This window comes from Danio aesculapii, chromosome 25 (genome assembly GCF_903798145.1).
Source record: "Danio aesculapii chromosome 25, fDanAes4.1, whole genome shotgun sequence".
Lineage (NCBI taxonomy): Eukaryota > Metazoa > Chordata > Actinopteri > Cypriniformes > Danionidae > Danio > Danio aesculapii.
In genome coordinates, this window is record NC_079459.1 from 15,831,240 (window position 1) to 15,844,583 (window position 13,344).

The window sequence follows — 13,344 nt, forward strand, 5'->3', positions numbered from 1 at the left end:
AAAAATGGCACACACATGAGATGAAGTCTTGGGTCGTATCACTTTGGCGGTGTTCTCAATTTTCTCTTTCAGTTTGGACTCCTATCATTTCAACCGTGTTCCTGGTTGCTGTTGCCACGCTATGCAAGGAGCAGGGAATCACTGTCATCGGGATCTGCTGTATTTACGAGGTGTTTGTTGCCCAAGGGGTAAGAATGATGACATTTATTTTTTCACCTCATAAATACAGCGCATGTTGACGTGCACGGTTAAAGTAAATAGGATCTGTTATGGAATCTTGGGATCAAACGCTTATTTGTCAGAAAGTTGAAAAAAAGACAACTATATTGCTTTTAAGGGAAGTCATAAAACATCCTTCTCCTTTTGATATTAAAAGCCATATTTTGTTGGCAGAAAAACACTGTTGGCGAAACCACTACCCAGATGGAACAACTTAACACGTCCTCATGGGGCGCAGCCTCACATGATGACTTTAGACATATTTGTACACTCTTGTCTGTTAGTGTCACTATCTTGACAGTTCAATACACACACACACGAATCCCTTAACCTGCTGAATCCATATCTGTGCGATGAGAACAGTTTGGGGTATCACAGAGAGCAGTTTCCTGTAACATGTTTTACTGGTGTAAAACATATTAGATATAACATTCTCAATCTGTCTCACGCATTGAAAATGAACCCGACTCGCCCTCTGTACCTTTCCAGTGGTGTCTTGAGTGCATTTGCCGTGAATATAAAGTACGTTTAAAAACCCAGAGGGCATGTCTGCGCTGGGATTTTCGAGGAAGAGTGTGAAAATCAACACTGAGGCATCAGCTGAGTGATAACCGACAGCTTATACAGGTTTCTTATCTGACACGGCATTCAGTACCTTCTGCCCAGAAAAGCACAATGCAAGACATAACTATTTTGTAAGAGACAGTTGAGTAAATAACTTCAGGGCAACATCTTTCATTTCTAATAGCAGTGAAACAAAACAGCAAAGACTCATAGCTTTGTTAACCACAAGTCTTACCAGATGTGAAAACACCCTGTTGCCTATTCCGTTTAAAACAAGCTGCAGAATTTCATTAAGGATTCAGTATCCCTTCAAAGAGTCGTTTCCAATGGTTCACTTTAATTGTAACCCTGTCCTTCCCAGCTAGCAGCACGTTAGCGTTTGTATTTGAATACCAAGTACAAGCCACTCAACGACGCTGCATTCATTCTGTCCATTAGCGTTCAGATATTCATCAAGGTCTTTGCTCTTTTGACAGCCTTTCATTCGCGTTGCATTATGCAATTACATTTTTACATAATAGACTGTGGCATAATCCTCTTATGTGTGCTTGCAACTGAATGAATGTAAGCAGCTGTTGTTCCTGACAGGAACTCGAGGTCTGTGGCTCTTTGCTTTGGACGAATCTTTCACCCCGTGCGCAGCCTCAGCTATGCCTCTAATTTATCCCATATGCACGAGTAGCCCTTGGACTTTGATGTTCAGCTGAAATACATGTAGCTTAAGTAATTACTCTAATCGGCCTAAGTCATTACAAGTGCAGTGTTTAAACGATAATGTATTAAATGTAATGTTGATCTAATGTATCCTGAGTGCAGCCAATGTGGCGCGGGTTTTGTTGCAGCAGCAACCTTTAACATTGCATTTATCTCTTTGTCATTTTTTTTTTTTTTTTTTTTTGAGGAGGAAGAGGGGTGGGACTGTGGTTAACTCGCTGGCAGAAACATTAATATGTAGTGGTCAAATGGGAGGTGTGGGTTTGAATACGACATGTGTGGTGGCTCATTGTTTCCAGGCTTTTCTCCACAACAAAAATGGAAAAAACCCTAAGAATTGTGTAATAATTATTCAGCAAAGTTATGTAATTATTACTTGTTAGTGAGTATACCACTGAATTCTTGTAAATACTATTTATTACAAATTACATTTGATGTATTTTAATGATCAAAATACATTAATTATACAAATATACCTTATAATGTGCATATATTATCAAATTCCTCAAGAAATCCTGAAAATATTATCACTGTTGCCAAATGAAATATTTGAAAACTCATAATAAGAAATGTTTGATGAAATTGAAAGATTTTTCAAGAATCATCTGACACAATGCACTTCATTATTTTAATATGGTTTACTTGTATTCATTTTAATAGTTTGTTTTCACTGTATTTTTTTAAAGAATATGCATTCGTAAAAACATCTTCACTTCCAAATGTTTGCATGCATATGGTTAACATTTAATTCAACAAATAATTTTGTATAGTAAGTCAATAGCACATATTTCCAATTATTTTCCATTTGTATATCACTGTATTTATTCATACTATTTTTTTGCCTTTTCACCATAAATACAGTTCACTCTGCCCATGCTGATTGACACCCTGCTACAGGTGTTGAGAGGGAAAGATGGTTTTCCCTATGCTGTCCTCCAGACCCTGCTGAAGCTCATTGTCCTGATCATCAGTACACTTTTGCTGGTCATTATTAGGGTTCAGGTCATTCAGTCCCAGCTGCCAGTGTTCACCAGGTGAGTCCATACTCGTGCTTACACTGCATTTCTGTTCACATGTGCATTTAAATGCGTTCACATGGAGCAACATTGGCTGCAAACCAAAGTAGAGTTTAGGTTCTCTGCCCGAGCCCAAGCCCAGACTTGACCCGACCCAACAAGCCCGGGCAGTGATCAAGCATTTGTGTTTTTTTTTTTTAAGTCATTACTTAATTAGCCTTATTGTGTTGGGAGATACACACAAACCTATAATGAAAGCATTCAATTACTTTCATACTGTTTGTGCTCATTTAAGACAAAATTATTTGTGTTTAAAATAAAAGACACCAGGACAGACATGTTTACATATTATTAAGTGTATTTGTCTGTTTAAAAACACACCCAAATCCCAAAGGGTCCACTTTCACTCATCTTCAAATCGCGTATACAAAAGCTGATCTGAGAACAGGGTCTTTTTTACAGAGCGCCTATGGAGAGCAGAAGCAGCGATCAGGCGTTTGCCTTTCACATGCAGCTGATCGGCTGCTGCTGCACAGATCGATCTATCTTTATTCTATATGGTTACCTATATATCTTTATATTTAAATACACTTTTTTCTTTTACTTTTCATCTGCACCGAGGCCTGCAGCAACTTCCTGCGCATGCGATGTGAAACAGGCGTTACATGAATTGACTGATTCAGAGGTTGCATAGTGAATGCAGCAGTTTTTATATTCATTTAAACATGGGTTCAAGCCAAATTCAAGCAAAAACCTAATTCTCTAGAAAAGCTCTTGTAATTAGATTATTTCACATTTAGGATAGGCTCTTTAATGCTACTTTCACTTTTTATAGAAAAATACTGGAAACTGCTTAAACGGGATGATAACAGGATAGAATGGTAAAAAACAGGAGAATCCTGGCAAAAACAGGAGGGTTGACAGGTATGCCGAAAGGATGATCGTCAGCCTTCAATGTCCTCTGAACTACAGAAATTAGTTTAGATGATTAGTGTAAACAACACAGAATTGTAGTTGAGAACGTCTGTTATAACAGCCCACATATTAAAAAAAAATAGTCGGGTTTAAATTGGGCTCATAATTACAGTTAATGTCGGACTGGGTCAGGCTCGGACATGAGGTGGACGGGCTCGAATAGGATCGAGTTTAATTTTTTGGCTTGATCTAAGCTCGAAACTACAGTGTGCATGTATGTGGAAGAAACACATTTCTGACACCTGTATTTAACTGCAACTGGTAACATCAAGACTAAAATGAGAAAAAAAGAATCTCTAATGTTTTTACAGTCGCCTTGTTTGGTTCATTTGGAAGTCTTTGGTCCGTGTTGCATTTAATGCATTCAATACTTGTTTGCATTCAGACTGAGATTCGTGTTTTAAGTAGTCTCTGTCTTAGATTTCAGATGGCAGTGTTGACATTTACTAAACCTCAACAGCTGTCCATAACAGCAATCACATCAGATATTGTTTTAATTAAACCAAAAGTGCCAATCATACTAAAAGCATTAGTAAAGGAGTATGTTGGCTAAACATTGTAAATTTAAATAATCTGAAAAAGCCATACTACAAATTTGCTTTTATTCTGAGGAATCGTGCAGCCACATAAAAATAAAATACAGTAATTTTGAATGTCAAGAAGCAGATTTGTATCCTGTGTGGACAAATCTCTTGTTGCTTGACATGGTGTAATGCATGACCCAGAGTGGCTTGCTGCCCTAATAATCTGATTTATTACTGAACATTTGATTTCAAAAAGGAAATGGTTCGAGTTTCTTTCCTCAAACCAAAATAGCATCAGTCACCAAGGGAACAATGTGACAAATGAATGTCAACATATCCGTGGTATCATATTATGGGAAAATTGTTTTTGAAATCAGTATGATATGCTTGATTAGGACCATCATGATGCTTTCATAAACATCAGCAGCCTGGGCCTGAACTGAACTCAGTGATTTATGTATCAGCTGATCTGGAATCTCTCCAATATTGGAGTCCTTGGGTTGCATTTCAGCCCTCCCTTAAAAAAAACAAACATCTCACCGAGTCCAAGAGCTCTGTGTAAACTACCTAGATGCACTCCTGTCCTCCGATCACCATCCTCAGGGAAGTTGATTGGGATCAGAAGGAAAAATCCTTTTGGATTTGTCACGGAAGCAATCGCTAATCCCCAGACATAATCCAGCGACTGTCTCCGACCGTCTGAATTAGTGTTATCACACGGCTCTCTAGAGACATAATACGCTGGATTAACATACTTTCTAAGTATATTTTGTTCCTGTGTTTTAGTCGAGAAGATTGTGATCATGTTGGAATGTCCCAGCCAAAACAAAAACATTCTTCATCCAAGAGATTGGATTTATGGCAGGGTTGTGCAAAGGCTTTTATTGGGTTTTTAATACTTGCATTTGGCTCTCACACCCTTCGAACCTCTCTCCCAAAACACACCCCTTGGTGAAAGCCAAGTGATAAACTTCGGTTTTTGTCCATTTCAAACAGCGGAAATATTTTGCCTTTGGAAAATATTAGCTTCTAGCTTGAAAGAGGAAAATTAACGCAGCAAGTGTTTATGGGGAAGGCTGAAAGACCATGTCAGGGTTCTTGATACAGAGAGCATGATACAGTATCTAAGCTAAATGAACAAATGTACACAAACATTTAAAATCTATTAGTGTTTTTAATTAAATCAGGATGCTTTTATTTCCCGATAATGGGTGCCCATAATCATTATCATCCAGAGTGTTTTGCTGTTTAACACAGTAAAGGCCACCCTTTATGCGATTTAAGGAACACCAACGTTTTTTTTATAATCCGTTTTGTGAGTCTTGAATCAAAGTTAATGGCCTGTTGCCACAGATCAGCGTTGCCAGCTTGGCAGCATTGTTGTTTTGGTGACTTTTTTTTTTTTTTAAGCCGCCTGATACTTATCATTGAGTCTGGCTGTTTTTAAGTGTGGCTTGGATACATTTAAACCTCTCTGTGGTTTCGCATGCATATGGAACATGATGCATTGCAGAATAATGGTCATGGGCTGAATTAAATCAACAACAAAAAATGCTGCAAATGAATATACTAAAGATTATCAGAAAAATGTGAGTTTTTTTTTTTGGACTTGCTATAGGAAATGTGTATTTTTTCAATATTATTTTTTGCACTTTGAGTTTAAGAATGGGCTTTCGTTCAGTTCATTTTTAGGATTCCTTGAATAGCATGTGAGTGGTTGCTTTTCAAAAGAATTTGAATTCAAATGGGAATGAGAGAAACCGTTTCAGTATCTAGAAATTTTGCATGCCCAGAGTCTAGTGTAACTGCAACAACATTTTTACAGGGAGAATTTACTCACCCTTCTCCTATTCCAAACCTTTATGAGTTTCTTTATTCTATTGAACTCAGAAGATATTTTGAAGAAAGCAGGAACAGTTGTTTTAGGGTCTACCAACAAAAGACGAACAATTTTTTTTTTAGAATAGATTGTAAAAAGGGGCCTGTGTTAGAGGACCATGTACTGATTTTATGCCTTTCTGGAATGGCATCAAAAAGCACCATTTACTTGCAGAATTTCAGCTTCTAGAGGGCATACAGGTCTGATATGGGGAATTTTAGTGATGGGGTGCAGACCCATATTTTTTATGCTATGACCTGTGAAATAGATATCCAGCCTGAACTGAACAAGGTGTTTTGCAATAATAGTTTTTTTAAAAGTGTTGTGTTTATAGTGGGCTTCTTAAACAGTTGGTTTATCTCAGTCTGTGTTAATCCTATGGCAACTGTTTCAGTTTGAATGCATGTTAATGTGAGTTCAGATACAATTTGCCTGAAGGAGATCAAGCGGACAAGTATTATGATAACTTGTTTTTAGTTGCATGCTCAGCGACTGAAATCTGCATGCTAACGACATCTCCTATCATAAGATGCACCCTAGTTTGAAGAAAGGTTTACCTTTTGCAGCTTTAATGACTCCTATGTGAGCTGTGAAAGTGCATAAAGTGTGGCTTCTAGATGCTTTTAAAGCTGGTTTATACTCGATGCGTCCGCTAGTTCGCTTGAGTGCGCACGGCGAATGTGACATCATTGCTGTGTTTGCGGAGCTTTGCTTTGGGTGCGCGCGACATGATTTTGGCTGGCGGAGCGCACTTTTTTTTGAGACTCGAGCAAACAGTTCGCGCGGCGCCAAGTTTTATTTGAGTTGCATATGAAACACTTTGAAGAGATTTTGTCTGTACGAAATTGTACGATTAAAAAAAAAAAAAATGAGGCGTGGCACCTAACCCCACTTATAAACTCAACCGTCATTGGGGGATGAGCAAATTGTACTAATTTGTACGAATTAGATCGTATTTCATACAAATTAGCCACTAAATCAAAAAGTTGCAGCAACAGGTACGCCTGTACACACATCTTTATGATCCTTCCATGCGTGATCATAGGGAGAACCAAATGAACAATAGTTCTTGGCTAGAAATTGCAACAGCATTGGGAAAGGAGGAAAGTTTTTGTTAAAAAGTTTAGAAAAACTTGAGGGATAAGTTTGTTAAAACCAAAAAGAGAGACCATGGAAAAAGTGGAGACCCGGGTGGTTTAAATACACAACTAAGTTTGGAACATACGGAACTAAGTTTGACACGTGTGCTTTAAGAGAACTCTTATTGTGTTGTCTATTAAGGTGGTTACTAGTGCTGCACAATATATCGTTTGAGCATCAATATCGCAATGTGTGTATCTGCATTAGTCACATCGCAGAATTAGATGAATTATTAAAGATTATAAGATGAAGTTATTAATAAATATTATTCTTTTAAATTATACAGCGATGGCCATACCGTTATTTATTTTATTAATTTCATTTTTATGTTTGGTTGTTCAATTTCTGTACCTGAATACTGTTAGAGTCTCCAGAAAACCATAAAGCACTGTTTATCTAACTTTTATTTTTATATGCATATTTATATATGCTTGTAATTTATTATAATTTATGCAAATGCACTGCATAGAAAAAGAGACTATTATCCCAGTCCATCTAAATGAAGGAAATCTTTCCAAATAGAGCTCATCTGGTGAAATTATATTCATAGCACAACGTACATCACAGAAAAACAAAATATCGCAATGTCAGATTTTTCCAATATCAAGTGGCCCTAGCGGTTACACTAATTTCCAGTAAACTACTAATGATAAGTTAAGCAATTGGAACATCATTGATTAATTGATGTAGTGAAAGTGTTTTCTTGGCCTCTTCTTGTTTTTTTTTTTTCTCTTATCAGTGAAAGCTCCCCCGAATAAAGTGTTTCTCTGTGAAGTATGTCTTAACGGAGAGGAGTGCTGATTCATTTTTTCCATCTTTCAACAGGTTTGATAATCCAGCTGCCGTCAGCTCCACCCCGTCCAGGCAGCTGACCTTCAACTACCTCCTGCCTGTAAATGCCTGGCTCCTGCTCAACCCCTCAGAGCTTTGTTGTGATTGGACGATGGGCACCATCCCTCTCGTGGAGTCCCTGCTGGACCCACGCAACCTTGCCACATTGGTGTTTTACACCTTTTTAAGCCTTCTGGCCTATCACAGTCTTTGGTACAACCACAGCTCCTCCAAGATCATCATGATGGTATGTTTGTGGGTGGGGCTTATGGAAAACTTGATTATGAGTCATTCGAAAGAACAAAAAGATCTAAATCAACTGCTGTTTTGTTCTGTTCGTTTTGCATGCGTCTTACCACAAACTGAATAAGATGCTGTTGATCCTTTTGTTTTGTTCTTTTAATTTGGCTGTCTATATAAATGCACAATAAAAGCCAGAGGAAATTTGTTTAGTCAAAAACAGTCTGAAATATGGCTGTGTTTGCAATCGATCAGAAACAAATTAAGAGAGTTTTCATCCATAACAGATGAGCCATGCACATGAGCTCGTTTCCAAGAATTCAAGAAAACTTAGTCCGGATTTGAGTATTTGTCATAGTGTCGTGTTTGCTGAGACGATAGTTTTTGTTTGAAATAAAAAAGAACTGGAGATGTTGATCTGTTTGACTGGCATAAGACTAATCATGATAGTGACTAACAAATTACTGGAAACCCATCAGTAATCCCTTAGATGCAAGTCACTCCACTCCTAGACAGGGCTTAACATGAACACTTATCCGCTTGTCCAGGAAGACAAGGGATTTTTTTTGGAAAGGACAAATTGACAGTTTGGCAAATTGTGCAAATCGACATCCATATCTTAGACACAATGTTGTAAGTGTTGTCAATGAATCAGCCATCTGATGGTAATTGGATGAATTAATGCCTTTCATATTGGTCTAATGGAGAAAAAAAATCACACCGAGTTGGGAAAATTAAGACTTTTTTTAAAAAACTACATGCATTTATGCTACATTTGAGTTTAATTAAACTAGATGCCAGATCAAGCTGAATTGTCTGTCTGCATTGAAGATATGGATTTAGTTTCTCTTGGTTTGGTGACTGACAACATCCTGTGATATCGTTGTCAATAAAGAGGTTTCTAACTTTGTTTAATAACCTTTTGACACATACAGTCACAGTGGAGTGATTAGTCTAGGCTGATACCTAGAGCATACAATCACATCAGTGTGATTAGAACGTTCAGTTCATCATTGATCAGCTGGTGAATTCAAATCTGCCATCCCGCAATGGCTAGTGCAAAAGTTAGTGGAAAAACAAGGGGCGATGAAGAATCAAGACCTATCAGTGCTTTCAATAAAATATCGTTTGCTTAGTAAATATGTGTATTAAAATGCCTGCAACCTAACAAAACTAACAAGTGTGATTTTGTAAAATGCATGCTGATGTGTGGAAGATGGCAATAATAAGCATTTTACATATACTATTACAATGTGTGTTATTTATAACGCACTGTTTAGATAACTGGAACATTTACTCTCTTTTTCTTCCAGTTAAACAGCCACTTACTGTCATGTACTTTTGGAAAAGTTGATGAATAGTTGTGTTGTAAATCCAGCAGTTCTAATCTTCATTGTAGTGCACAGGGCTGCGGATTGCAGTGTCATACACCAGATGTCATGAAATACAAAAGTGATGCATTTTAAACTCACAAAGCTTAAGTATTGAAAGGGTTTAATAAACTATGGCTAAACAACATCAACTTTCCCACACATCCACCCCTTTACATGTAAGAATATGATAAGTGGTAAAGAATATGATCAAATGTCTTGAAATCATTTTAGATGGGTTTTATCACAAATTATTTGAGCAAGAACTGTTATAGAACACTGATGAAAATATAGCTTCAAATTAAATTACATAAAACTTGGAGAAAAAATGTCTTCCCTTCCAGACAAATAACTATTTTTTTTAAACTTTATGATTTAAACTCCTTTACAAGCACATGCCAATGCTTAATGTTAAAACCCGCACAGTTGGTGATGACCTTGCTAAGTTTTTTTCCATGTTGGTAATTAGCAGAACAGCTAATATATATTTGAATAGTTTAAAATCAGCAGACCTCAGATTTTCAGAAAAAAGGCCTTGCACTTAAAAAAAACACACATTTATGCACATGTGTATTGCCCCCTCACGCTTGCAATTTGGTCCCTTGTTAGGGGGAATATTGTGTATGCATCACATGTAGTTCTGCGGAAAGAAAAACAAACTGTAGGCATCCTAGATAAACTTCTCTGGTAAAATGGTTTGTTTTAGATTTTAATCAAATCAATTGTGTCACTTCATCAAATAAGGGTTGTTGTTTTGATTTCATTTAAACAAAGAATTGCATTTCAGTTGCTCAATTTTCTGCCCAACTGGTGCACAACATTTTACATCCTGGATGAAGCCAAATTTTACCCTCATTTAAGTGCCTGACAAGTGAGTTCAATTTGGACGCTGTTGGTCTAGGTTACGTTTCAGTCACGTCATATCAGTAATACAATCTGACAACCATCATTTTTCCTATTTAACCTCAAATCGCTCTAAACGGGGTTTACTTTTTAGATTTGTACAGGCAATCTGGTGGAAAGGAAGAGGGAAGTTGAGGAAGCTAACTTGATTTTCAGAAATGCTTGTATCTCACACGTTCATTATAAACAGATGGTAATTACGAGGCAAACTGGGAAATTTATGGACAAGGTATTATTAATTTAGTCCAAAAAATGTCCAAAAGCTGCACTTAAAAATTGTTCACGCTATTTCATACCCACAGTGAAGTGCATGCGGGGTCTTTTTTACAGCTCCTGGAAACTGTCTTGACTCGCGGTGAATGATTAATGTCATCTGTCTGAACAAAAAGATTTCCCCCTCACTGAACTTTTGTAGCTACGTGTATTTCATGTTTTTAAATGTTTCGTCTCGCACAACATTTTCTTCTTCTCAATTTACAGCCTAAAGAGCCGTGTTTTTCCATCCATCATAAAAGATGTTATCGTCTTATAGTCTGGCACTCCAGTGCTGAAGTCTGCATATGTTGAAGCACTAACTTGATTCCGCGCTTGCAAGAGTTCACAGTGTCACAGTTGAAATCCCTTCATCTTGTGTGTTCAGCGCTGTGCTCGATCGTTGTGTAACAGTGACGTGAATTCTTCATCTGTGTCTCCACGCACTGTCAACAGAGTTTGGTGAACTTCCTCGCTCTGTTGGCAGAGACCGAGGGACCACAAATCATGACAAAAGTGTGGGGGGCTTGCGGGTTGGGCATTAACACTGTGCTCTGCTTACGAGACCGAGAACAGGTTGCTTGAGGATATTGGTCCCAATCTGTTTTAGTTGGCCGTGGTCAGTTGTTTTAATGATTCCCTGTGCGCAGGGCCCGACACTCACTATGAGCAAACAGGAAACATTTTTGTTGTGAAAGTTTGGCTAATTTAACTGTGACCGTTTTTTTTTTCTTTCTTCTATGTTGCATGTTCCAAAGCAATCAAACAGTACGCAGCACCAAAGCTTATGATAACCGAAGACAAAGCTCTTGTTTGTGTAGAAACGTCTTTTATCAAGATTGATTTTGGCCTCTGAAACATCAAGCAAATTGGATAAATATGATGTTCTCCGTACTGCTGCTTTCAGGCCCGTTAAATCCACCACTGCGTAAGCAACGCCTGACAGTTTGGTCCTTGACGTACTCTGAAGCTGCTGCCAAAACCAATTTCTGCAGTTCACTTTCAAGACCGCACAATGTGAGACGAATGCCCCTGTTTTTCGAGATGGTGCTATTAAAAAAGCCTCCTCTATATGGCACCATGCTGTTTTCTTGACTATAAACTCATAAATTTCAGCACACTTTACAAAAAAAAGCTACTTTTCCACTGACAAAAAAAGATTTGCCGTATCCAGACAAAACAAAATGAGTTTGTTCTTCAAAACAGGGTGTCCAAGGGCTGTGCCCATGCAGGGGTTCATGGTTTCAAAAAATAAATCCTGATCCATCACCTTGTCATAAGGTGCTTTTCGTAAATAAAACCTATAATCCCAATCTTACATCTTGTGGCCTGGCATGCATTGTGCAAGACAGGCATGTTTGCTTTTGGTTTTGATGAGAAGGACCATGTTTGAGGAGCACTGCAATGACATGTTCTCATTTTTTCGGTATCAATCATATCTGTTTGAACATTTCCCCACCATTCAGAGAAATTCTCCTGGTCCATGGTTATTACATAGCTTGCTAGTTTTCTTGCACTTGTCTTGCTGGTCAAGCGTGTATAATTGGCTTTAGTTTCAGATTAATCAAACTCATGGTCTTGGTTTCAGACAAAGCTTTGTGAAACTAGAGTGATTAGCATTCATACCTGCACAAGCTTGTCTGAACCAAACAATGAGAACATTTAAATACGATAAGATTTTTTGCTTATGGAATTTCTTTGGTTTACTGGGCCGTTTTTGTGCCCACTCAGGGTTGCCACTTAGACAAATCCCTGATTAGATGCTAAAGAGAGACTGGCGTTTCTACTTCCTCTCATTAGATTTCAAAGAGAGAGGGAAAAACAGGTCATTTGGTTGCTGAATGGTCGGTAATTGTGACCATTAGGGGGCATGAACATTTGTTTAGTTCAAAAGAAAAAATCTTGAACTTCAGACGTCAATGAGACTGGGAAATTAGCTAAATTATTCTGCATCTTGCCATTTTTATGTATGTTCCTAGAACATTTTTTGTATTATAACAGAATAGTTCAATTATATAATTCTGCTTATTTCCATCTACCACAATTGCACAAAAAAGATAACCGAGGTTTTAAAATTTTCACAAAGGAATCATACAAGTTGGATGATATGGCCTGTGAGCAAAATAAAATCTGCCATTAGAGGCAATTACTGCAGTGCACTTCAAAACCCAAACGATGATATCTGCATGAAACTAAAATAGTAAGAAAATGCAAATGCACTCGCTTCCAATAGATGCTTTTCCTCTAACCTAGACCGATTCTCATGTATGATATGAACAAATATTCCGATTAATCTTTCCTACTTTCAAACATGCTGCCATATAAAACACTAAATACAGATGAATTGATAAGAACTTTAATCTTAATTTCATGTTGAAAGCATTACAGAATCACAAAAAGTGTGGATATCATAAAAGGTTACAAGACTGATTCAATGCTTGGACTTTTCAAGATTTTTCTCTAGTTTAGTCATTATTTATTGAAAATGTTGACATCCATTCTAGCTGTTCTCTACAAATTAACTGTGAACCTTATTTATTCGAGTCATTGGTTATCCTCCTCGAAATCAGTTTGCTCGTTAACCATTCACTGGTCTTACATTTTTAGGTTTTGGCCCACTTGTTGATTCAGTTAACAGCGATTTAAATTTAACAGAAACTCAGTGAAAACAAAAAGAAAAATCCAAAAATGAGGTGCGTTGACTAAGAAATACTAGA

The 13,344-nt window shown here is 37.5% G+C and overlaps 1 protein-coding gene across 2 annotated transcripts in view; it reads left to right on the forward strand.

Moving 5' to 3' along the window:
* The window catches only part of tmtc3 (transmembrane O-mannosyltransferase targeting cadherins 3), a 50,015-nt gene that overhangs the window by 17,627 nt on the left and 19,044 nt on the right, over nt 1–13,344 (forward strand). For both annotated transcript variants that reach the window (XM_056451530.1, XM_056451531.1), the window contains exons 5-7: nt 73–188; nt 2,359–2,531; nt 7,857–8,109. In XM_056451530.1, the coding sequence (XP_056307505.1) occupies nt 73–188; nt 2,359–2,531; nt 7,857–8,109 (542 nt within the window). The remainder of the gene's footprint in view (nt 1–72; nt 189–2,358; nt 2,532–7,856; nt 8,110–13,344) is intronic.